Source organism: Lissotriton vulgaris, unplaced genomic scaffold, assembly GCF_964263255.1.
Source record: "Lissotriton vulgaris unplaced genomic scaffold, aLisVul1.2 SCAFFOLD_1000, whole genome shotgun sequence".
Lineage (NCBI taxonomy): Eukaryota > Metazoa > Chordata > Amphibia > Caudata > Salamandridae > Lissotriton > Lissotriton vulgaris.
In genome coordinates this window covers 593511-620683 of record NW_028246706.1, presented here as the reverse complement: position 1 = coordinate 620683, position 27173 = coordinate 593511, and the positions used below count along the sequence as shown (strand labels likewise).

General features: G+C 43.0%; 1 protein-coding gene across 2 annotated transcripts in view; it reads left to right on the top strand.

Moving 5' to 3' along the window:
* The window catches only part of RBKS (ribokinase), a 572657-nt gene that overhangs the window by 145449 nt on the left and 400035 nt on the right, over positions 1–27173 (top strand). For both annotated transcript variants that reach the window (XM_086949486.1, XM_086949487.1), the window contains one exon: positions 2481–2613. In XM_086949486.1, the coding sequence (XP_086805612.1) occupies positions 2481–2613 (133 nt within the window). The remainder of the gene's footprint in view (positions 1–2480; positions 2614–27173) is intronic.

The following is a 27173-nucleotide window of genomic DNA, read 5'->3' as shown; positions in this document are numbered from 1 at the left end:
TCAAATTTGTGCTTATTGACCGGATCCATACATGGCTCGCTGCTTCCCATATGTCCTTATGATGATATATCCCTGAGCTAGGGTCGAAACCCCGTCGACACACTCGGCTACTGGAACCCATTCGGAATTAAATGCTCACCGACTTAAAATTTACTGTATATGCAGTGTCATTGACTGTTTAGTTATTTGGTTTTGTTGTCATGCTACTTTTACACACTGTGCGGCTTTAATTGATCACTGTGTGAACACCACGAGCAATGAGTGTGGTTTTATAGCAGCAAATGTGTCATATCCACAATGTGTGTGCTTCTTTTCATTAAGTGGATACCTGTATGTATTTTATTTACAACAATTTGCTTGTTTTTCCACATGGAGTCACCCTTCTCTGTATACAGCAAGCTTTTTAAGGCACCAATTAGGGATCTTAGGTTTAGGAATCAGTGTAGACCTCAGTGTTCTCACCCTAATCCTAAGCTAGAATGGATCAGTGGGATAATTCAGAGCGGGCATCGGCAGGGAAATCAGACATACAACTCATTTTTTATTCATTTTATTTTTTTGAACCAATTTTTATTTGCATTTATCAATATTGCATGTATATGCTTCGCATCACTGTCAAGATACATTGTACAATAACGATGGTCCCATCACTCAACTAGTATTCACAGTATATTGTAAAGATATCAGCAGGAGTCTTGGTCCATGCGCCAAACACGAGAGAAATAAAAATAAAGACCAATAGAACTCAGGAGGTCATGCGGCGACATCAGGTCATTCAGTAATAGCGCAGTTACTGGTGTGAGCCCTTTCCATCTCGGATCCACACTGTTCTCACCAGAGCCTAATATAGCACCTGAAATACCATCAAGATTCATTATAACATCACAGAGGAACATCAAGACATGTGATAGGGAGGTGTTATTACATAGATAGGAAAAACGCAGGGGACAGTATTAGAACGGAGGGACAGAAAAACCCAAGCCAGTGCTTACTGTAAGGAATGAGAGTAAGGGGTCATTGTGTTTCAGACCTGCACGGGATTGCGTAAGTCTGTAAGCATGAACATTAATGCTGACCATCCAGGTCCTCACTGTAAGTTTGTAAATTTGTTATCGTTGCCTCTGCATCCGCTGCTGTAGGATATTTGCATAGTCCGCAAGCCTCCTCTCACTTAAGTGCCACAGCCTCTTACAAATCTCATCATTTTCATCTCAGAAGCCATCACTTCCTGATTTTCGGGACGCATGCTAAAAATCAGGAAGTGATGGACGCTTATCTGGTGAAGTATTGACACGCGTTGGGACACAGCATTTAGAATAATCGGGAGAGTTTACAATAACTCAAGCATGACAATACAATCCAAGAGGTTTGTCATCCATTATCCAGCTCGCCATTATTTACGGGGATTGCAGTAGAGTGTGGGTCTTCCACATCGAGAATTTAAGAAGGCTTCAGAAAAATATTCAGAAAAGCACTGTTTGAATCATTGAATTATACAAATTAAATATTCTTTCCCCCTGAAGAAGTGTTGTTTAATTCGAAATGCATTGGGGTACTGAATCAAAGTTGGACAACAAGTATGTATGTATAAATATCAAGATACTCAAAAAATACTGTCTGTATCACTTTTTAAAATACTGTTGAACCAATGAAATAATAATTGATTCAATGAATCTTGAGTACATGTTTTGATTTTGGATTAAGATTATAAATATTTGTAAACATTTGAAAAAACTTTAGGCACGCAGCAGTGCTTTGTGATGTGGGACAGAGAATCTCTGTCTCCCATATTCATATACTCCAGGGAATGTCATGTGACATATTTCAAAGGCTGTTATTGCTCATTCCATAATGCCCTTTTTCTGTGGCTCCTTCTCAACCTGCATGTGTGAGTTGACTCCTCAGCTCCTCCTTTCTGCACCTCTTTAATGGATCTGCTCAAAACTTGCAGTGGCAAATCCAAATTGGATAAACATTGTTTTTGGAAAGTTTTGTGCACAGTTGTCAAACTGCATCAAAGTTTTTGGGCAAAACCCCACAAACAATTTCATTGGCAAGTCATCCCTAACCATAACTGCACAGATGATATCTTATTTCCTTGTTACCGATCTTACTATATGTGGTGAAACTTTACTCAGACCATTCGCTTGCCTAAAATCAAGGTAGCTTCTACTCTTAGACATCATTTTATAAACTGAACATAGGCTTTGACTCCTATGCCCATGCAACAGCCTCATACCCTTTCCTCTTTCTGTTGTTACCAACCTGAGAGTTCATGGTAGAAACCCAATAGGATGGCAGGTAGCAATAGGTCTCTGATTAGGATGTCTTGGACCTTATGTAATGAAGATTAACAATAAGTAATTTCTTCTATGTCTTTATTCTCAAAACTGTTTGATTTACAGTGAAGATACGGAGAACCAATAGTTCACCCTGCTGAATAGCGCGTATTTGTTTTGTTTCTTTCTGTCTACTAACAGCCTTACCACGCGTCTGCCAAAAGCAGGGGAAACTATACACGGCCACAAGTTTTTTATTGGATTTGGAGGGAAGGGTGCAAACCAGTGTATCCAGGCAGCCAGACTAGGAGCAAAGACTGCCATGATTTGTAAGGTGAGTGTGTAACTTTACTATCAATACTAAGCCATTTTTACCCACAATCCCAGTGTTTTTGGTGTGAACTCTGACAGCTCTGTCTGCCATGGGGTCAACAGGATTGGTAAACATCCACGCGACATGGAGTCATTGTTAGCAATGTTAGTGACGTAAAATCTATTCTTGAACAGAAGGTTTTTTCATTTTTGAAATGAGTCACAAAGAAAAAACGAATTTCTAATTTATTCTTTTGTGCGAGTAGTTTATTAGCTATACAAAGCATTGCATATTTAATAATGATGATTCATTTTGACGGCATTTAAAGTGTCGCTTCTCGAAACGTACTTCCATGTAAGTAGTTGTTCTGCTTTTTAAACCATTTACCTTTGGTTTGAAACAATAATAATAAAATAACATATTTGAGTACTACAATTAATTCCAGAGTCGTTCAGAATTCTTTCTTCAAACGTATACAACTCACGAATTTATGTAAAAAAACAAACACTTAAATAAGCATACACATTTTTTTCACAGACTTAGCCAATTTCTTACATTTTTATACAGCAGTGAAAAAGCAGGTAACACGACTACATTTTGTTACATTTGGTCCTTAAGGTTTATTTTATTACTTGGCCCAATTTTGAAAATTGCCAAAGTTTAAATATCAAGCACCCCTGCAACTAACTTAGCCATTTGAAACATTAATTTTGAGTGACTGCATTTTGCTTGTGCACCTGTACATTAATCTAAAACACGAGTTCCCTAATGTTAAACATTTGAAGGAATTCATATTTACCAATGACTTGAGGTACTGCAAGTTTGTGGAGACTTTATTTGGATCTGACTCGTGAGGCATAGCTTGTAAATATTTGAAGTACTGTAGCTTTGTAAAAGAATTTTAAGGATTTTATCTGACCCAAGAGGTACCTCTATTAATGACTACTTGAGGTACTGCAGGTTAGTGAATATCTTGCCAGTCTCAAAAAAACTAAACAATAAATCTATCTATCTCTATCTATCTATCTATCTATCTATCTATCTATCTATCTATCTATCTATCTATCTATCTATCTATCTATCTATCTATCTATCTATCTATCTATCTATAGATAGTTATCAAAAGAATAATCCAATCTCCAGTATGAGAATGAAAACTGGCACTCGTGCTTTCAGGAAACAGACCTGTTTATTGGGTCAAGTTCCCCAGATACAGGATCACAGAAGAGCGTTTCGGCAGTGAAACTGCCTTTCTCAATCTGCAATCCACCATCTTGATGCTCAATTTAAGGTTAGCACCAAATAAACAAAGACAACATACTAAACGATTGGTAGCAGGTTTAAGAGGGTATGTATGTCAGTGTGCGACCTTTAAAAAGTTAATAAAACACATTTCATTTGCTTTTCAGAATTACTAATTATAAAACTCATAGATGAGTCATTTCAAAGGAAAATAAGTCCAACGTTCCGTCTGTAAGTAATGGTGTACTGACACCATTAGTTACCAAGGGATCTGCTCTCAGCAACACTGATGGAAAGTTGGACTTATTTTCCTTTGTTTTTCTGACAATATATAGTATATATGTGCGTTTGCATGTCTGTATACATATGTGTGTGTGTGTTTATATATATGTTTTTGTATATATATATATACATTTATATATATGTATATATGTGTGAGTGTAAAAAAGAAACATTTTATTTATTTATTTATTTATTTCCAAGGTTTTATATAGCACTACTGGACCTGAGGGTATCAGAGCGCTTTACTAGTGAGATAAACATTTGCAATCAAATAAACAATGTGCATTTCAATATGAGTGATATAAAACAAGGTATTAGAATGGGAGGGGGGAGTGGAGGGGATGGAGATCCCTAGGGGTGGGGTAGTGTAGAAATTTAGAGGGAGATAAGGGTGTAGACAGGGGGATGAGGGATGGAAGGTGGGGAAGGGGTTGAGAGGAGGCGAGAAACAGGGGGCTAGGAGCGAAGAGTGTCAGAATAAAGAGAAATTACGTTCCCCAATATTTGTTGAGAAGGAGTATTTTGAGTCTCTTTTTGAAGAGGGGGTACGAAGGGTTGCATTGAAGATGTTTGAGGAGAGAATTCCAGATTGTGTGGGCGTTCCCCGAAAAAGCACGGGATTGGGCTTTTTTATGCTTGAGCTTAGGAGGGATAAGGACGAGGGAGTTAGAGCTCCTCAGGGACCTGGAGCACCCAGCTTTTTGCAATTTCTCTGCCAGGTAGGAGGGGGTGTTTTTGGTGAAGTGCTTTGTGTGTGATACATGCAATCTTGTAGGTGGATCTACTTTCTATTGGGAGCCAATTGAGGTTTTTTAGGACCGGAGATATGTGGTCGAATTTTTTACAATTTGAGATAAGTCTTGCGGGAAGGTTGAGAACCCATTTGATCGGTGCTAGGTGGACTTTAGCGAGTGTGGCGTTACCATAGTCAATACGGGAAAGGACAAGCAATTGGACAACGGTTTTAAAGTTGTCTGCTGGTATGAAAGGTTTGAGTTTTCTGAGGTGGTGGACGGTGAAGAGGGCACCCTTGGCAGCATTGTTGATGTGTGGGATGAGATTCAGGTTACAATCAATGCTGATGCCTAAGGATTTGACAGAATTCGAGGGGGAGAGGGAGCAGTTGAGAGCTGGTATATCCTTAATCCAAAGTGGAATGGGGAGGGAGTTATTTTTGGGAGTGAAAAGGATGATTTCAGTTTTTTTCGGTTTAAGTTTGAGGTGATTAAGATGGAACCAAGTTTGTACTTTAATCAGTGTCTCGTTGAGGTGGAGGATGTCATTGTGAGATTTAATCCTGTAGGAAAGTTGGGTGTCGTCAGCATAGAGGTGATAGCATAGTTTAGCTTGTTTGAGGATGAGGGTGAGAGGTTCCATAAATAGGTTAAATAAGGTAGGGGAGAGAATAGAGCCTTGTGGAACAACAAGTGAGACAGGTTGGGGCTTGGAGAGGCAGTGACTGAGCTTAATTTGTTGGGATCTGTTTTGAAGGAATGAAGAGAACCATTTGAGTACAGTGCCCTCAAGACCGAAGCGAACTTCGAGGGTGTTAAGAAGGGTGGGATGATGGACAGTGTTGAAGGCGGCTGAGAGGTCAAGGAGGATTTGTAGAGAGGATTCACCTTTGTCTAAGGAGCAATGAATGTCGTCAGTAATATTGAGCATGGCAGTTTCGGTACTGCATCCTTTTCTGAAATCAGACTGGAATCTGTCAAGGAGATTGAATGAGGCGATGTGGTTATCAAGTTGCGATAGGACACATTTTTCCAGTGCTTTTGAGAGGAAAGGAAGGTTAGAGATGGGGCGTAAGTTGTTCAAGTCGTTAGGGTCAGTAGAGGTGTTTTAGAGGATGGGGGAGATTTGGCCTAGTTGAAGGAAGGCAGGAACACAGCCCGAGAAAAGAGAGGAATTGATGATGTTGGTCCACATCGGAGCAATGACATGTTTGAGTTCTTGAACCAGGTGAGCAGGAAGAGGGTCTTTGGTGTGAGAAGATGGTTTGAGTTTGTGATGATATTGGTGACAGCGGTTTCTGAGACAGGGGAGAATTCACTCCATGAGGCATAGTTTTTAGCATAGTGGCACGTGACAGTGGGGACATATTGGGGGCGAATGGTGAGGGGTTTAGAGAGAACTTGAGGTGGGGTGGGAGAGGATGAACTAGTGTTAGGGATGTTGTGGGGGGAGATGAGTGGGGGTGGTTGTGGTGGGAGAGGGGTGGTTGCAAAGGAGAGTTAAATCGAGTTGACTTTGTTAGAAAAGAAGCTGGAGATTTCTTCACATCGTTCAACGGAGGATAGAAGTTTGGGGGGGCCGGAGGACGTTTGCTTTTTAACAATGCTAAATAGTTCTCTGGGGCGGTTTCTGGCCTGGTCTAGTTGGGAGCAGAGATGTGAGGCTTTTTCATTGAATATGTGTTTTTTGTAGTGTGCTCTGGCCTTTCTAAGGAGGGCCAGATTGTTAGAGGAGGGATGGTTCCTCCAGGTCCGTTATGATTGTCTGAGGGCCTGTCTCTCACTATTGAGGTCAGAATTGAACCAGGATTTGGGCGGGAAGTTTTTTTGTTGTATGAATTTGATTGGGGCGCTTTGGTCGAGAGCATCAATGATAGAGTTATTGTAATGGTCAGTTAGGTCATTAGTGCTGTGGGAGAGAGGAGGGAGGAGTAAGTAAGTTTTAATAGTGGATTCCAATTCGACCAGCGGAATAAGGTGAAGTTTTCGAGTAGGTATCAGAGGTAGACTGCCATTGGGGGCGGGGCACGAAATGGAGCAATTCAAGGTGAAGAGGATGAGGTGGTGATCTGACCAGTCAACAGGAAGGATTTTTAGGAGGGAGGCCAGATCCTTGCTAGCCAATATCGCATCAAGGGTGGCACCTTTGGCGTGAGTCGGGGATTGGCAGAGTTGAGTCAGGTCAGTGATGTCCATGATGCCTTTAAATAAGGAGACCACTAGGTCATTATTATTATTCCAGTGGATGTTGTAGTCCCCAAGAAAGAGATTTTTTGAGTGGGAAAGCGATGCTTGGGCAATAAGATCAGACATCTCTTCGGTAAAGGCGATACTGTTACCAGGAGGGTGGTAGATAGTGTGAAGCCTGACGGCGGGGGAGCCAGGTATATTGATATCAGCGCATAGGTATTCAAATGTGGAGGGGTCTTGGACATGGACTGTCGAGATATTAAGGCCTTCTTTAAAGATTAGGTCAAGGCCACCTCCTATTTGTTCGCTTCTATCTTTCTTAATGATGGAGTACCCGGGGGGATCAGCAGGTCGAGGATAGGAGTGGAGTGAGGTTTGAGCCAGGTTTCAGTCAGGAATGCTAGGTCAATGTTTTCGTTGAGACTGGTTTCCGCAATCTCAGTTGTGTGGCAGGAGGGGGATCGGCAGTTAATTAGCATGCACGAGAGGGGGGTGGGGTTGGGCAGTTGGGTGGGGGGACAGGTCTGAGTAGTCGGGGGGTCTAGGTGACGCCGGAGGTAGGGGGAGCCTGCTTGTACCAATGAGAACTGGGATGGTGGATAGATGGTTAAGGGGAGTGTAGGAAAGGGATGATGAAGGAGATACGAGAGACCTTGAGAGAGGGTTAATTTCTAGGGCTGTCGTGCAGGTGTAGAGCTGTGGAGGGGGGGTTGATGGCATAGCATGGAGGGATGATTTTGGCAATTTCAGTGGGTTCGGATGGGGTAGAGACGTTCGCAGGGGGTGGTGAGTGCGGAATGTTGGTGTTGGTGGCCTCTCCAGGAGGAGTGTATATGTTGGCAGCGAAGCCATGTGGGCAGATAGAAGGAGAATTGAGGGGAAGGGTATTAGAGTGAGTGGAAGAGGGGATAGAGTGATGTGGAGAGATCGGTGAGTGTGCATGGATCAAGGAGTGGGCTTTGGTGAGGAGTGAAACATCAGTTCTGAGGGAGGTGAGTTCAATGATAAGGGACGATAGGAGACTTCAACATTAAGGAGTGATCGTGTAAGAAGTGAGGAATGATGTGGTTCAATCGTGTTTATGAAGTTAGAGGGGTAAGAGTGTTCTAAGGATAGAAGATCGAAGGGGGGACGGGGGAGATAGCCTGGGGGCAGGAGGATACCTGAATTATGAGGAGGGAGAGGATCGTCGTTGGGGAGAGAGGGTGCATAGGAGATAGACAAGGCGGGGCGTTCAAATTGGGAGGAAGGGTTGGAAAAAGGGCCGAGGGGATAGTGGGGTGGTGGCGTTTTAGGCATATTATGGGTTGGAAGAGAGAACGAAGGGGAGTGGGAGGGAGGGATCAGAAGGGAGGATGTGGAAAGTAATGAGGGGCTAATGGGGGACGTTATGCGTAGAGGGTGAGGAAGAAGAGCATCATCAGATGGGGTAAGGAGGAATTCAGAGGGAGATAGGGGTGTAGAGGAAACTGTGTTATTAGTATGAGGGGAAAGTAAGGGGTATGAGGGGGGGTTGGGTGTGCCGATGAGGAGTTGATTATGGTGGGGGATGGGAAGTGATTGATCCGGGGTAGATCATCAGGGGAAGAGCATAGAGAGTCCAGTGTTGAGGATGCAGCAGGAGTGGGCGTGTCGCAGGTCGGGGCATTAGGTGGATTAGAAGCATCATGAGGGTGGGTGGTAGGGTTAATGGAAGAGGCGGAAGAAAGTGGAGAAGGTTCACTAGGAGACTGGGAGAGACGGGTGTCATGGCAGGTTATGTTCTTGGGAGCAAGAGAGGAGAGACGTGATGTGGAGGATTAATCCGGATTGGGGGGAGAACAGGAGGAAGCCGAGTCAGTGTTGTGGATATAGATAGAGGAGAAGGCCGGGTGTGCCAGTTGGGGTTGTGAGGAGGAGGGTTTGGTGTAGGGCTCAAGAGTAGGAGAGTTAGTGAGGGGTGCCGGGGGGATTGGGCTTTGGAGAGAGTGTGGGGGTTGAGGGCTCGAGTGGACCACGGAAGTTGGGTATTAATAATACAGATGGGGGGATTGGATGGTAAGACCGGGAGAGGAGAAGGGGCTGTGGGGGCACGAGTGGGCAAAGGAGGTTGGGTATCTATAACACAGATGGGGGGATTGGACGGTAAGACCGGGAGAGGAGAAGGGGGGGTGGAGATCTGCTCACTTCAAATGTCTGCTTTTCTATCAAAGTCTTTAAGCATAGGATTAACACAGTGCCATCCACACCGAGATAGAAAGGGACAAAGTCTTTTGCAATTTCTACAGCAAAGTCGTAAAGCATAGGACTAGCACTGTGCTTTCCATGCCGAGCTGTAAAATGACAAAAGCCATGTGTGTGTGTATATATGTATATGTGTGTATAAATATGTGTGTATATATAGATATATATATCTGTGTATATATATATGTGTGTGTGTGTGTATATATGTGTGTGTATATATATGTATATGTGTATATATGTATATATTTATATGTGTGTGTGTGTGTGTGTGTGTGTGTGTGTGTGTGTGTGTGTGTATATATATATATATAAATATATGTGTGTGTATATATATTGGGAGCAACTTCATATGGAATATGTACGTGGCCAGCCCTGGTCGCGAGGGCTCCCCACCGCCGACAGTGCGGGTCTAGCACTGCGAACTACAGGGTACGTCATGAACTGCGTGTCCGATTTGCAGGAAGTGAAATGAGCAGAGCCCGAATCTTGCCAGTTTTCATCAACCCACTGAGGCTTTTTAATTTTTAATCACATGGAGAATACTGCGACACCCACTGGGGACTTTAAGCAAATTATCAAGACCATAATGCAAGGCACAAACACACCCACGAGGGTGGGACTATAACAACCACCGCAAGTGCGATGCAAGTCATTGCTGCCTCATCTCCTGAGAAGTCAAGACCATTGACAATGGGCGGAAGACACTTGAAACGTGTTTGGTGAATTGGCGATTGAAAGCTGGAACTTGTGATGTTTGTGCCCTGCATACCCTGCAATAAAAGGATTCAAATACGTCCGTGTGCAGCACCTTCACTGTTGGGAGCAACTTCATATAGAATATGTAAGCGGCCAGCTCTGGTCGTGGGGGCGCCCCACCGCCTGCAGTGCAGGTCTAGCACCGCAAACTACAGGGTGGGTCATGAACTGCGTGTCTGATTAGCAGGGAATTAAATGAGCAGAGCACAAATCTTGCCTGTTTACAGCAACCCACTGAGGCTTTTTAATTTTGAATCACATGGAGAATACTGCGGCACCCACTGGGGATTTTAGGCAAACTACCAAGACCATAATGCAAGGCACAAACACGCCCACGAGGGCGAGACTATAACAACCATCGAGAGTGCGATGCAAGCCATTGCTGCCTCATCTCCTGAGAAGTCAAGACCATTGACAAAGGGCTGAAGGCACCCAAAATGCTTTTGGTGAATTGGCGATTGAATGCTAGAACTTGTGATGTTTGTGCCCTGCGTACCCTGCAATAAAAGTATTCAAACACGTCCGTGTGCGGCGCCTTCACTGTTGGGAGCAACTTCATATGGAATATATGTGTGTGTATATATGTATGTATATGTATTTGTATATATATATATATATATATATATATATATATATATATATATATATATATATAGCTTGATCGTAAAACAGATAGTGGGTTACTTCGTACCTCCTCGGCTCCTCAATGTATATAGACTGATAGGGTAGACCTGGTTGAGAAGGGATATGTGAAAGGTCAAGGATAGGAATGCGCCTTTGCACATTAATGCTATTTGCACATAATATGTTTACATATGATAATTTGCACATTGCACTCAGCACTTTATAAGTAGTATAATTGATTGATTGACCTAATAGATAACTGTTATCTCTCCCCTCAATCCGTCTACCCTTTACTTTTACTTTCCCTTATCTTGCCATTGATGATTAATTTCTTGATGCTTGTTATGAATTATTGAAATTGTTTGATATAGTTATTAGGAATACATTGTACCCCATACCTACTTCCCTTATTCTTATGCAACTCTTGAACATTTGTATTTTAACTAAGAAGTCATGATGGGAGTGATGTTGCTCCAAAGAGGTTTAACTTGCAATTTTCTGTCATAGGGTACTTCACCTACATGTTTCTTTGCTCATCAAACTGTGTACATAAATGAAAGTCTAAAATGGCCACTGAAAAACAAGTGATTAGAAGGGTTAACAGTCTAGTCTGTTTTTAATGGAAATGAAGAAGGGACTTTAAGCACTTTTCACTTTAAATGGACTGTTTGGACTGCGGGACTCTATGGTCCAGTCGAAGGCAATCACCGAAACGTGTTGAACGTCCTCCTTGTCTGCACGATGGTGTTGAAAGAACAATAAAAAAACTTACCTGAAAACGAGTGTTGGACCCTGTTTGTGCTGTGGTGCTTCTGACCCTCTGGTTGCGAATTGGAGCTGGTTGGGTCCGTTCTTCGCTGAAGATATATATAGACATATATATATATTTATTACCGCTCCAAAAAACACCTGGGCTGGACACTCGCAGGCGGGTGCTTTCCTTATGTTTCTATTGCATGCCCATTCAGGGCGGGATCTGATTTGTCAATATGTACAGTTTATTTGTAATTATTGTAATAATTGTATATATATTTGTTATGGAACGCCGTGTACATTACATTGAGTCCATCTATGGGCGTGAATAATTGTGTATATATTTCACATTTTTGGTGAATGCCAGTTTGATTTGAGCGTTCTAAGATGCCGTTTCTTTTGGAAGGTCTTTGCTATTGTTATTGAGTCCTTCTTTGATTGCAATAACACGCATATGCGGTTAAAACTGTGTCTAAGATGGCGCTACGGTAAACATAGATGAAGGTTCTTTACCGAAACGCGTCTGTTGATGTAGTGTCTGTTTGCTGGTGAAAATAAAATAACCCAAACAACCCCCCCGTGAGTGCTTTTTTACCGTAGGATGGAAGTCCAGAGTTACGGAAATTGGAGCGCATATATATATATATATATATATATAGTCACTTAAAAAAAACAAAGATTAAAGGGGCGTTATAGTTAGGCTCAGATTTTACTCATACATAGCCAGTGAAAATTCAGCAGTTATAGTTACCCGAGCTAAGTATAACTTATGCCTCCCCAATGCACTGCTTATGACCTCGCATATTACATCACTCATGATATGGTGAGTGACATCACTGATGGCATCTCAAATGACATCACCGATGAAATCATCAAGTGAGTGTAAGTGTTTTTAAGAGATTATGGGTGTTAAACATATATATTAACCTACCACAAAAGTTAAATTAATATACTAGGTGAACTACTACTGAGTGATACTATTTTTAACATATATTATGTGAGTGGCTTTGTGACTATATGTATCCTTGTGTGTATGGGCGTGTGAGGTGCTGTATGGGTGTATAAGTGGGTGTGTGAGTAGCTGTGTGGGTGAGTGAGATTGTGTGAGAGTGGCTATATTAGTGAGTGAATGGGTGAGTAAGTGGCTGTATGGGTGAGTGAGTTGCTGTGTGACTGGCTATATGGGTCAATAACTGGGTGTGTAGTGACTGTATGGGTGAGTGGGCATTTGAATGGCTGTATGAGTGAGTGACTGGGTGTGCAAGTGGCTGTATGGGTGAATGAGTGGGTGTTTGATTAAGTGAGTTGGTGTGTGAGTGGTTGTATTGGAGAGTGAGTGTCTGTGTGAATGGCTGTATGGGTGTGTGAGTGAGTGTGTGAGTGCTTGTATGCTTAACTGAGTAGCTGTGTTGAGAGGCTGCATGGTTGAGTGAGTGGGTGTGTGAGTGACTGTGTAGGTGAATAAATGAGCATGTGAGTGGCTGTATGGGTGAGTGGCTGATTGTATCAGTAACTGTATCGGTGAGTGAATTGTTGTGTGACTGGTTGTATGAGTGAGTGAGTGGGTGTGTGAGTGGTTCTATGGATAAGTGAGTGAGTGTGTGAGTACTGGTATGGGTTGGAGAATGGGTATGTGAGTGGTTGTGTGTGTGTGTGTGTGTGCGCATATGAGAAGTTGTATGGGGTTGTGAGTGGGTGTGTGAGTGGTTCTGTGGATGATGTCATTGTAATGTCATTAGTGATGTCATTTGAGATGTCATCAGTGATGCCACTGACCATGTCATGAGTGATGTGATATGTCAGGTTATAAGCAGTGCATTGCTGGGCCGTAAGTTATAGTTAGCTCAGGTAACAATAACTGCAGAATTTCACTGGTTTTGTACGAGTGAAATCTGAGCCTACCTATAAAACTCTTGTAACCTTTGTTTTTATTCAGTGAATTTCTGTGGGTTTTTAAACTTTTATTTCTTAACTATAAAGACCCTGTAATCTTTGTTTTTTAAGTAAATTTCTAAGGTTTTTCAAATTCTACTTCGTAACTATAAGTCCCTGTAACCTTTGTTTTTTAGTGAATTTCTATGTTTTTTTACCTAGTAGTCATGTTTGCAGTGGGGTGGAGAAAGTGGGCTGGGCCTCTGACCAGCTCTCAGGAATCCTGCTGTGTCGGACTTACTAGAAGTAACAGGAGGGCTTCTGGGCCCCCTAGACCCCTCAGCATTCAAGAGGACTTCATCCCCCAACCAGCAGTGCACCAGGAGGCACGTTTGACTAGTTAAGAAAGGGGCGTTGCCTCCCAAGTCCTCTCAGCAATCGGGGTCTGTGGAACTAAGTGGAGGTAACAGGAGGGTTTTTTGGCCCCCAAGGACCTTCAGCATCTAATGGGACTTCATCCCCCAATGAACAGTGCACCAGGAGGCACGTTTGCAGGGTGGTGGAGAAAGTGGGCGTGGCCTCTGAAGACCTCTCAGCAATCCTGCTGTGTGGGACTTCCTGGAGGTAACAGGAGGGCTTTTTGCCCCTTAAGGTTCCTCTGGAGCCAAGGGGACTTTATCCCCCAAACAGCAGTGTGCCAGGAAGCATGTTTACAGAGTGGTGGAGAAAGGGGCCGTGGCCTCAAAATTTGTGCCTGCCTGTTTAGTAGTAAAATATATCAATATTTGGTTTTTAGAGGAGTTATGACAGCGTGTGGCCTTGGTGCCACTGCCCCTACTGCACCATTAACATCATGACCCTGTTGACTGCAAGGTAACTGCAGTTGTGACTGCCTGTTTAATAGTAAAGTAGAGCAACATTCGATGTTCGGTGGGGTGCCTAGAGTTTTTGGTACCTGTTGCACCATTAAAACTATAACCCTGTTGCCAGCTAGAACTGCACTTGTGACTGTCTTGTTTAGTGGTAACATTTTGCAAAAATCTGTTTTAAATTTAGTGGGGTCCCTAGAGCTTTGTGCTCCAGTGCCACTGCACCTGCTGCACCATTCACCTGCTGCACCATTCAAATTAAGCCACTTTTAACTGAAAGTTAACTACAACTGTGACTGCCTGTTTAGTAGTTAAATATAGCAATATTAGGTGTTCAGAGAAATTCTGACAACTTTTGGACCTGGTGCCACTGCACCTGCTGCACTATTCAAATTGTGACCCTAATGCCTGAAAGATAACTGCATGTGTGACTGCCTGTTTAGTTGTAAAATATAGCAACAATCAGTGTTTAGCGGGGTGCGTAGAGCTCTTGCTCCCGGTACAACTGCACTTGCTGCACTATTGAAATCATGGCCCTAGTGTCTGCCTGTTAACTGCACTTATGACTCCCTGTGTAGTGTAAAATATAGCAATATTGGGTGTTTAGTGGAGTTATCACAACTTTTGGCCCCAGTGCCACTGCACCTGCTGCGCCATTTAAATCAAGCCCCTTTTAACCGCAATTATGACTTCCTTTATAGTAGTATGATTGGTCCAATAATGCATAGAAAGTGCAAAGAAAGGTACTGATGCATGAATAGGAAATGCCACAAACCTCTAAGGCTAAAGCTTCTGCTTAACACAATAATGTTATAAAAAAGCAAGCATTCCCCCATACTGTTCGAAGCTGTCTGTTTTTTGGTCTTGACTATTCTATCCCGCAGGGATAAATAGACGAGAGTAATGTAGTTTAAACAAACTCTCTGACCAAGAGGATTCCAAGCGGATTCCTCCCAATGTATGTAGTTTACTGAAGCGTGACGTTTCGCCAGGCGCGCGCTTGGCCTCACTCACACTCCCTCCCACTCGCTTGCTCCCCTTCCCCGCCCCCCACGCCTCGCACCAGACTTCATTGGAATGCGCGCTTCCAAGCTGCTCCCCCGCCACTCGCCATAAGCTTGTTCCCTCCCACTTCCCTCCCACTCGCTTGCTGCCCTGCTTCCCCTCCCCCCACACAGCAATACCAAGATCTTGTTTTTCCACTTCTGTACTTCGCCGCATTGGAGGGGGTGACGCAGTCAGCACCGGTAGTAGGTCTCTCCAATTCCTTTCGGCATCTCATTTGGCCGAACGGCATTTTATGGTCCTGCGGCTGCACTTCGTTGAGAAAGCGATGCCGGTCAGCCTTGCCAGCACTAAAGTAACAGCCTGCCGAACTCTCCTCAATCAGGCTTCTGTGTCTTCCTTTATGTCTTTGACTTCAGCCGCATCCCTTTCCTGTAAATAAATACCGAGTGAGATAAGGGCTTTAGTAGTACCCTGCATGGCGCCAGTACAGCGATTCCAGAATCCCCGCCCAACTGGGGGCAATAGTGGGAAGAGCCATTGCAGCAGCCGTTCCGAGGGTCCCGGGTATAAAGTTTTCACAGTCTTTATTATAAAATCATAAAGCGAACAACCTCATTTAAAGCACACAGAATTACCAACGTAACAGACAATACTGCAAAAATATTACCACTTTTTACAAAAAACGTTCAGTGACACTGGGTTTTAATTAACCCGCATTGAGGGAAACGTGCTTCTTCCCCTCTGGATCTATATTGCTCACTAGCTCTTTGCTGCTGCCCTCCACCCTATCTACCGTCTTACTTCCCCCGACCCACACCATCTTTCTGTTGTCTCCCACTCCCTTGTATGTTGCGTTCCATCCAGCTGAATGCTGCCCCCACCACCATATTACTTTTACAGCACTCTGGCCCTCCATGTTGCTCGCCAACACGACCCTGCACTTTGTTTTTTTGTTTTGTTGGCTTAGCAAGTGCCGCTTTTACAGTGCGGGTTACAGCTGCTTTTATAGAGCTTAATTTGTGACAGGATAGGTGCCGGGGCTCTGATTATGTGGCAGCTTTTTTGAAATATGTTTCTGTTAGCCTGCCTAAGAAACAGCACAGAAATCATAATATTCAGGAGGACAGGTTGTTTAGAGGGAAAAAGCTGAGACTTTTAGCACTTGTGTTAATTTTACTTTGAAAGGAGCTACAGACGCTATCACCCAATGCACGTGCTCACAGCCAGCTGCCGTTCCTTGTTGTTTGTGGCTCAGATGCTTTGCGCAGTGCTGGTTACTTACAGCCGCTTTTCCAGTGCTTAATTTGTGACAAAAGAGGTGCCGGGGCTATTATTAGGCGGCAGCTTTTAAAAAATATTTTTTTGTGTCAGCCTGCATAACAAAGCTCACAGAAATCGTACAATTGTGGATTGCATGTTATTTAAAGACAAACCGTTAGAAAATCTGCACTTGCATTTATATTATTTTTGGTAAATCTTTTTATTATTTTAAGACAAAAAAAAACAAAATAGACATATCGGGTGCCATACATTCCGGTACAATAACGAGGTGAACAGGCAGAAAACAGGATATATACAAGCAAATGCAAAAACAGTTGAGGCGCCTACGCTTACGTATGGGAAGCAGGATATGTGATAGTACAATATACGATCCACGTTAAGCGCCAGTCCTCTGAGATGATCTACCCAGAACAGTCAGAATAATAACTGAAGCATGATCACCAGATATTAGAAAACGATCGGGGTCAGGATATTCCACCAACTATACTTATAAAGAAAAGTGAAGAGAGAGTGAAGAAAAAGAAACCATAAAACAAGAACCAAAGACAAAATAAAAAACCCATCCCCCCACCCTGCACCCCTGCATACGGCTATTGCCTAACCCCAACTAGCAGTGTGCCTGTCGCCCCAACTAACTAAGTTCTAAAAGAAGAAAGAGAAATGTGGAGGAGGGCATATTCATACATGCCCCCGGTCCCCCCCTATTTATATTATTTTTAAAGGAAACTTAACACTAAGTGCAAATGTGCCAAGACACCGTGTGATTTTTTTTTTAACAAAATCCTGAGATAATTTTGGAACGCGTGTCTGTAGGCAACTTTGTAACACTGCACAACATACACTCCAAGTACCACTCAGTGCCACATAATTACACGCCACATAATTACACTGCACTCAATGCAACATACACTCCACACAATACCACTCAGTGCCACATAATTAAATACTACATTACACTGCACTCAATGCAACATACACTCCAAACAATACCACTCAGTGCCACATAATTACACACCACACAATTACACTCTACTGAATGCAACATACACTCCATACAATACCACTCGTGCCACATAATTATCTGCTACATAATAACACTGTGCTCAACGCAACATACACTCCAAATACCACTTAGTGCCACATAATTACACTCCACATAATTACACTGCACTCAATGCAACATGCACTCCAAACAATATCACTCAGTGCCATATAATTACATGCTACGTAATTACACACCTCATACTTACTCTACTCAATGCGACATAAATACACTCTGTCTAGCTATCTATCGCCCTCACTCTGTCTATCTATCGCACTCACTCTATCGCCATCTATCTATCTATCTATCTATCTATCTATCTATCTATCTATCTCACTCTATCTATCGCCCTCCCTCTATCTATCGCCCTCACTCTATCTATCTATCTATCTATCTATCTATCTATCTATCTATCTATCTATCTATCTATCTATCTATCTATCTATCGCACTCACTCTATCTATCTATCGCATCACCACAGCATCACTCAGGGGCACCACAACATCACTCGGGGGCACCACAACATCACTCGGGGGCACCACAACATCACTCAGCACCACCACAGCATCACTGAACGCCACAGCATCACTCGTCGCCACCACAACATCAACCAGAGCCACCACAGCATCAATCTGTGCAACCATTCAACAACAACTGGTTCAAATATGTTCTCTCAGTGTTTCAAGCTTTATTACAAATGTCACAAAAAGATGTTAATATTTCACTTCTGTTCTTGGATTTTCGTCACAATAAAATACAATGAACATAATCTTCACAAAAGTTATTTACAAAAGTTTAAGCTATTGCCTTTATAAATTACAATAACTTTTATTTAAGTATAAATTATTAAAAAAATTAAAAGCCATTGTTATTTGTAATATCAATACATCTAAGTCACGTAAATACAACACATATTGCATTACAAATGCTATAGGTGTCACATTTCCGAAAGTTATAACTATTGGCATTGTAAATGACAAAGCTATTAATTTAGCTATTTTCAAAACCAACACATAAATAAAAAAATTGTCATTTACAATACCAATAGCTCAAACTTTCCTAATGCGAGACCTATTGCATTGCAAATGCTTGTTTCCCTGGGAAAAGATCTTATAGTTTAACAGTCTCCAAAGTCTTAACAGTTAATGAGGCTTAAACAGTGTGAACAACTTTAGTAGATGATAAGTATTGTAAATGCATGCAGCCAGGGGAAGAGAAGTATCTGTAAACAGTAAATGCTGTGCAGCCTTAATGTAAGAAAAAAAAGTTCCACCCACTAAAGCGGATTGGGATGAGTATTTTGGCCTTGGGAACTGATAAGAGAGGCCCCTTTTTTAGACATATTAAAAACAATAGATTTCAAACTCTGCAGGCAAAACCTAAAAAGGGAACGTTTTTTGAAATTTTGTAAAGATTAGTCGAGCAGCGCCAAACTTATTGGCAAAACAAAAATGCTTTTCCTATGGAAACTTTGGTCCTAACTATAACGACCTACTGGCGATAGTGTGTTTTGTAAAAGTTTGTTTGATTATACTTTCTATACTACTAATGAGTGATACTATTCCTAACATATGTTATCTGAAAGCAGATTAGTAACATACCAACTCCCCACCGACTCTTGCAATAACAACCTGCCAAAGCCACCCCAATTGCAACAAGCATTGGCATAGCCAATAGGTCTCGCCTTTGGGGCGTTATAAGTGTTTAGACAGAACTATTGGCTTTGTTAAAGTTTTTAATATGTGTTGTAGAGCATTGTGAATGTTGTGCAGCATGTTGTGCGTCTGTTGGAAGTGTGGGAGGGGTGGTGGGTCTGCCTCCTGTTACAGTGGCGGTACTGGTGTGCTTCCTGTCTGGGCAACACAGATGCACAAATGTTGCTGCTGATGATTTAAAAACTAACAAAGGGCAATAATGTCAATGCCAAAGTTGCTAGGAATAATACAAATTAATAATATTATCATACTATCACAGCAGCTGTAGGGGGGGGGGGGAGTTTTTCCCTTGGCCGGGTTGGAGAGGACGTTCATTGTATGAAAAGCTGCGAGGTCCAGTGAGTTCACAAATGCTAACATCGGACACCAACATTTCTTACGTGGCTCTGTGGATCCGCCACAAATCCACAAACCAAAAGCACACATTCAATGCAAAGCAGCACATTTAGGATTTGAGACGTATCCGTGACTCAGTTCCCAACCAAAAACACTCATTTAAAACAGCAACTCATTTAATACAGTGGGCATGTGAATTTGTGAGTGGATGTATTACAGATTTTATGGGTGTGGGTTGGACACTAGGTTGTCAGTGCTTGTATGGGTGTGTGAGTGGTGCTATGGGTCTGTCACTGGGTGTGTGAGTGTGTGGGTCTGTGAGGGGCTGTGTGAGTAAGTAGGTCTGTGAGTGGCGGTGTGAGTGTGTGTGTGGGTGAATAGGCCTGTGAGTGGCTGTGTGGGTATCTGCGTCTCTGTGTTGGTGTGTGAGTGTGTGTTTAGGTCTGTGAGTGGGTGTGTGAGTGTGTGTGTGGGTCTGTGAGTGGCTGTATGGGTCTGTGAGTGGCTGTATGGATCTGTGAGTGGCTGTATGGGTCTGTGAATGGGTGTGTAAGTATCTGTGTGGGTCTGTGAGTGGGTGTGTGGGTGAATGGGTCTGTGAGTGGCTGTGTGGGTATCTCCGTGTGTCTCTGTGGTGGTGTGTGAGTGGGTGTGTTTAGGTCTGTGAGTGGGTGTGTGAGGGTCTGTGAGTGGGTATGTCTATGCAGGTTTGTTACTGGGTGTGTGAATGCCTGTATGGGTCTGTGAATAGGTGTGTGAGTGTCTGTGGGATTCTGAGTGGGCGTGTGAGGGTTTGTGTGGGTCTGCGAGTGGGTATGTCTGTGTGGGTCTGTTAGTGGGTATGTCTGTGTGGGTCTGTTAGTGGGTAGGTCTGTCTGTGTGGGTCTGTTAGTTGGTATTTCGTCATAAGTTAGTTGGTATGTCTGTGTGGGTCTGTGAGTGGGTGTCTGTGAGTACCTGTGTGGGTCTGTGAGTGCCTGTGTGGGTCTGTGAGTGGGTGTTTGAGTTGTGCTATATGCCTGTAAGTGAGCAAGCGAGTGTCCATGTGGGTCTTGTGAGTGCTTGTGTGGGTCTTGTGAGTGACTGTGTTAGTTACCATGTGGGTCTGTGAGTACTTCTGTGGGTCTGTGAGTGGGTATGTCAGCTCCTATGTGGGTTTGAGTGGGTGTGTGAGTGCTTGTGTGGGTCTCGTGAGTGGGTGTGTCAGTTCCTATGTGGGTTGGTAAGTGGATGTATGAGTGCCTGTGTGGGTATGTGAGTGGTGCCATGGGTCTGTGAGTGGGTGAGTGAGTGTCTGTGTGGGTATGTAAGTGAGTGTGTGAGTGGTGCTATGGATCTATAAGTGGATGTGTGAGTACCTGTGTGGGTCTGTGAGTGGGTGGGTGTGTTTGTGTGGGTTTGTGAGTGGATGTGTGGGTGTGTGGGTGTGTTGGTGCAACAGGTCTGTGAGTGTCTGTGTGGGTCTGTGAGTGCCGGTGTGGGTCTGTGAGTGGATGTTTTGAGTGGCTGTGGGGGTCTGTGAGTGCCTATGTGGGTCTATGAGTGCCTTTGTGGGTCTGTAAGTTGGTGTGAATAGTGCTATGGGCCTGAAGGTGTGTGTGTGAGTGCCTCTGTGTGTCTGTGAGGGGGTGTGGGTCTGTGAGGGGGTGTGTGACTGTCTGTGTGTGTCAGTGTGTGAGGGATTGTTGGGTCTGTGAGTGCAACTGTGAGTGGGTATGTGAGTGCCTTAGTGGTTCTATGAGTGAGTGGGTAAATGCCTGTGTGGATCTGTGACTGGGTCTGTGAATGTGTATGCCTGTGAGTTGATGTGTAGGTCTGAGTAGCTGAGTGCCTGTGTGCGGGCCTGCATGGGTCTGTGAGTGGGTGTGTTAATGAGTGTATGGGTCTGTGAGTGCCTGTGTGGGTTTGTGAGTGGGTGTGTGAGTGCCTATTCTTCTGTGAATGGGTGTGTGTGAGTGCCTTTGCGCATCTGTGATTGTATGTGAGTGCCTGCATGGGTCTGTGAGTCGGTCTGTGACTGCCTGTGTGAGTGTGTGTGAGTGGCGTTATGGACCTGTGTGTGGGTGTTTGAGTGGCACTATGGGTCTGTGAGTGCTTATGCCAGTGCATGTGTGGGTCGGTGAGTGGGTATGTGAGTGGATGTGTGAGTGCCTGTGTGGGTGTGTGAGTGCATGTGTGGGTATGAGTGCTTGTGTGGGTCTGTGAGTGGGTGTGTGAGCGGTGCTATCGGTCTGTAAGTAGGCATGTGAGAGCCTGCATGGTCTGTGAGTGGGTGTGTGAGTGGCTGTGTGGGATCTGTGAGTGGGTGGGTGAGTGCCTGTGTGCATCTGTGAGTGGGTGTGTGAGTACCTACATGGATCTGTCAGTGGGTCTGTGACTGCCTGTGTGGGACTTTGAGTGGGTGTGTGGGTGATGCTATGGGTCTGAACAGGGGCGTAACACAGGCCCCCCCGCAGCTCCTGCAGTGTGGGCCCCAAGCTCCAGGGGGCCCCCTCGACACAGCACTTCGGACAGAGAGCCCCTGATAGAGTTCGGAGGGGGCCCTCCTCGTACCTTGCAGGGGGCCCCCCTCAATTATTGTTAACCGACTGGGTCTGAACTAACTTTACAAATTGTGAATTCCACTTTCCTGGCGGGATTGTCCTATTCTCCTATAGTATTTGTCAATGCTCCTATAGTATTTGTCAATGCTCCTATAGTATTTGTCAATGTGTGAAGTTCAATCAATCCTGCTTCACGACTGGTGGTCATTTTGCACATTAGATTAGGGGTTCAGGATGCTTTGTGACTCGAGGGCAGCATTGATTGCATGCATTGAAGTCAGACCTGGGTCATTGCACATGCTGAATTCTGCACTTCCTGTTTTGTTCCAGTTCTACGATTTACCGCCCCCTCCCGCCTCCCCCTTTCCATCCGTGCCCTCCCTCGGCTGTCTGCCAGGGTTTGGACTCGAGAGAATCTGTAGGGATACTTTTATGGTGTCTGAGGCTGTTAATACCGAACAGGGGATTTTGCTAAAGGTAAACAGAGCTTCCAGGAAGCACAAGGTTCACTCTTGGCAACAGGCTTGTTTTGGACATTTTTGAAACCAGTTAAGTGTCTGATAAAAAGCAGTCGTAAAACTTTAGTGCTTACCGGGGCTTGAAAGAAATACAAAGGAGGCAGAGCATACAGCCTGGCTTGTGCTCAGGCTGCTTGAAAGCGAAACAACAGAACTTGTGAAGAGGCCTCAAAATAGAAGTGCCTAGGTGACTGCAAACCAGGGGCTGCTGAGGAATCATGGACAATTCTTGAGCACAATAAGGATATATATATATAAGCACGTAGGCAAAAAACTTAAGAACAGTAGTGATCTCTTTTAGCGACTTGCAGGCTGTGATTGCGGCTACATTGAGGGCCCGATGTACAAATCCATTTAGTGGTTGCAAATCCTGCAATTAGCTTGGCCTTCTGGCTTAGTGAATCTATGCATCAACTGTAGGGGCCTGTGTTTGACCTCCGGGTCACAGGTTCAAATCCCGGCAGGTCCACGCAGCCTTTCATTCTTCTGAGGTCCATAAAAGGAGTACCATTGAGTTGAGGAACAATAAACATATGTTATTCAGCAGCTAGAGGCCCATGGGTGAACGTACTCTTTACAAATTCGCGTTATGTTATTATCTAAATCACAGGGTTTGCAACTACTAAATCCCTTTTTAAGACGTACTAAACCCATTTTAGAATTCAGTAAATAGTTACCGAATCACCAAAAGGAATAAAGCAATATTCCAGTATGGGGTGATACAATAACTCCCCTTATCGCAGTTGAATTCCCTTGCATTAAAAAAAAAAAATTGAATTCAATTCTGTTGCTACATGGAATATTGTGCCTTCGTGGCTCAGTGATGTTGTTGCCATGGTGATAGTGTAGCCAGACTCAAAGACTTTGTCAACATTAAGACTGATTGCGATGATAGAAGAAAACCTGAAGCAGGTTAAAGAAAATCGTTATCATGCACTGGGAGGCGTATTTTGTATGGGAAACATGACTTACAACGCAACTTTTTCAACGACATACCATTACAACGCAACTTTTACAACGCAAAAACTTTTACAACGCATGTATTTACAACGAATGTTTTTACAACGCAGGTACCTTTACAACGCATACCATTACAACGTAAGTATTGGTAAGTATATAATTATATTTTAAATGTTATATGTTTGGGGTAAAGGGGTATTTTTAGGGTTCAGGGTCAGTTTTGGGTTTTTGGGTAAAGGGGTATTTTTGGGGTTCAGGGTCAGTTTTTAGTTTTTGGGTAAAGGGGTATTTTTGGGGTTCAGGGTCAGTTTTTAGTTTTTGGGTAAAGGGGTATTTTTGGGGTTCAGGGTCAGTTTTTAGTTTTTGGGTAAAGGGGCATTTTTGGGGTTCAGGGTCAGTTTTTAGTTTTTGGGTAAAGGGGTATTTTTGGGGTTCAGGGTCAGTTTTTAGTTTTTGGGTAAAGGGGTATTTTTAGGGTTCAGGGTCAGTTTTTAGTTTTTGGGTAAAGGGGTATTTTTGGGGTTCAGGGTCAGTTTTTAGTTTTTGGGTAAAGGGGTATTTTGGGGTTCAGGGTCAGTTTTTAGTTTTTGGGTAAAGGGGTATTTTTGGGGTTCAGGGTCAGTTTTTAGTTTTTGGGTAAAGGGGTATTTTTGGGGTTCAGGGTCAGTTTTTAGTTTTTGGGTAAAGGGGTATTTTGGGGTTCAGGGTCAGTTTTTAGTTTTTGGGTAAAGGGGTATTTTTGGGGTTCAGGGTCAGTTTTTAGTTTTTGGGTAAAGGGGTATTTTTGGGGTTCAGGGTCAGTTTTGGGTTTTGGGGGTACAGGGTAAAAATAAATTAAAATTAAATTTAAATTAAATTACATTAAATTATATTTTTTTTAATTAATTTACGATTATAAAATTAATATATATTTACCAATACTTACGTTGTAATGGTATGCGTTGTAAAGGTACCTGCGTTGTAAAAACATTAGTTGTAAATACATGCATTGTAAAAGTTTTTGCGTTGTAAAAAATGCGTTGTAAAAGCATGCGTTGTAATAACATGCGTTGTATCAACATAGATCCATTTTGTAGACAACATTGGTTTCAATCCTGGTTTCCGCATTGTACGTTGACTCCTATACTGTAAACAGGGCTTTAAGGCGTTGTAGGTAGAAATCTCCATAAATGGTGGATGTCCAGCCCTACTCTCTTTCTCCATAGTCACTGCTGCGGATTCCCCACAGAAGAAACTTTCAGAAGGAATAAGTGTGTGAACCATGAGTGTGACAATGATGCTGATAGGGCTGACGCACAGCTAAATTTGAAAGAAATTTCTCCGATTTAAGGTGCTATGCAAGTAACGTCAGGCGTCCCTCGACGTTAATTATAACATGTGGACCACTGGTCCCATCCTTGTATGCACACTTTGTTTCCTCTATCGAGACAGAGGATTCACGCTTTTTTGGTAGTAGTTAGATAAATTGTTTATTCATCAAGATTTCCGTGATTTAACTCCACATTAATTCAATGATATTGGTTTTGTTAGTTCATTTTCACCACATGACACAATCCTTTAAATACATCCAATGCATTTCGGGGTTATCGTGCACCCCTTCATCAGGGAAAGGACACTATAATCAAAAAACAAAGGTAAACAACCTGTCAGTCAGATCGTGGGGATACTCGCTGGGTGGGGAAGGGTCAGGGTGTGCAGGTGAACGTGGTACGGTGAGTATAAGTGTCGTTTAGCAGGGTCACCTTAATAAAACCAAGGGCCCGTGAAAAAATCAACTGTGTTAAACAGTTCTTACGTGTATCACGTTTATCTTGCTCTGCAGGCATAAAGTTATAAAGGACGTGTTAGGTTACGTGTGTAAAGAAAATGATAAGTTAGCTTCTAGAGTAAGTACCCGGGTGCTAGGTTTATTGAACTAACCTGGAGGTTAATGACGAAGTGCTTGCCGATCCGTTCGTGTACGCGGGTCCGGGCGAAGACGCCTCTGACCACGTTTCGTAAGATTCAAAAAGACGCGATCATGTGACGTGTAAAAAGTGAAAATGGACTCATGTCAAGTTAAAGGAACAGAGTAATGTTAACGTAGCGAACTAAGGTGAACTGGGAACTCCACATGAATATCAATTAGTTCGGTCAGTGTGACCGAAGTTGTGTGTGTGTGGATGTGTTCGGGAGAGGGAAGAATGTACCAATGGGCGTAGCGAGTGGGGGTAGGGTAGTGTATTACGATCGACAATATACATGGTAACCAATAATAACAAATGTCAAATATAAATGATAAGTAAACATATGAAAAAAATACAAACTATGCATGATCATAAGTTTACACAGGAAGTACTTGATCAGTCCATGAGCAGCCTTATAGGTAACAAGAGAGTTCAATTCTGTCGTTTAAGCCAAATGGCTTTTGTGTTGATAGTTTTTGGATCCAGGTGTTTTCCCTTTGGAGTAAAAATTTGGTGTTATCTCTGCCTTCGATTTTTGGAATCATTTCCAATATGGTGAACTTCATTTGGGAAATATTATGTTTTTCTTCATGAAAGTGTACTGCTATTGAAGATTTGGTATTTTTAAGACGGATATTCGATTTGTGTTCAGTAAGTCTTATTTTGATTTTTCGTTCCGTCTTGCCAATGTACAGTTTTCCCCATGGGCATTTTAAAGCATAGATGACATTGCTAGTATCACATGTGGCATTGACCTTAAGTTTTATCTTATGACCTTTCATTGGGTGGTTAATTGTGTTTCCTCGAATGATGCTATTGCAGTTTCCGCAATTGAGGCATGGTTTGGTGCCTGTATAGTTGGTAGTGGTAACAGGTTTGTGTTGTACCAATTCTCCAAGGTTACGTGCTCTGGTAAACGCAAATAGCGGAGGTTCTATGAATATCTGATTGAAGTCCGGTTCCAAATTCAATAGTGACCAGTGTTGATGTATAATCCGTTTGAATTTTGTGGTGGCTGTCGAGTATTTTGAAACTACCACTATACGGGTCTGTTGTTTTTTGACACTGGGTTGTAACAGTTTTTGTCTGTCTGTATTTGTAATCTTTTGTTTGGATTCTTTGATGATATTGTCTGGATATCCTCTATTATGGAATTTAGTAGCAATTTCCTCAATTCGTTGTGTCGCTTTATCTGGGTCTGATGTAATTCTTTTAGCTCGTGCCATTTGAGAAAATAATGTTTCCCAAATGAAGTTCACCATATTGGAAATGATTCCAAAAATCGAAGGCAGAGATAACACCAAATTTTTACTCCAAAGGGAAAACACCTGGATCCAAAAACTATCAACACAAAAGCCATTCGGCTTAAACGGCAGAATTGAACTCTCTTGTTACCTATAAGGTTGCTCATGGACTGATCAAGTACTTCCTGTGTGAACTTATGATCATGCATAGTTTGTATTTTTTTCATATGTTTACTTATCATTTATATTTGACATTTGTTATTATTGGTTACCATGTATATTGTCGATCGTAATACACTACTCTACCCCCACTCGCTACGCCCATTGGTACATTCTTCCCTCTCCCAAACACATCCACACACACACAACTTCGGTCACACTAACCCAACTAATTGATATTCATGTGGAGTTCCCAGTTCACCTTAGTTCGCTACGTTAGCATT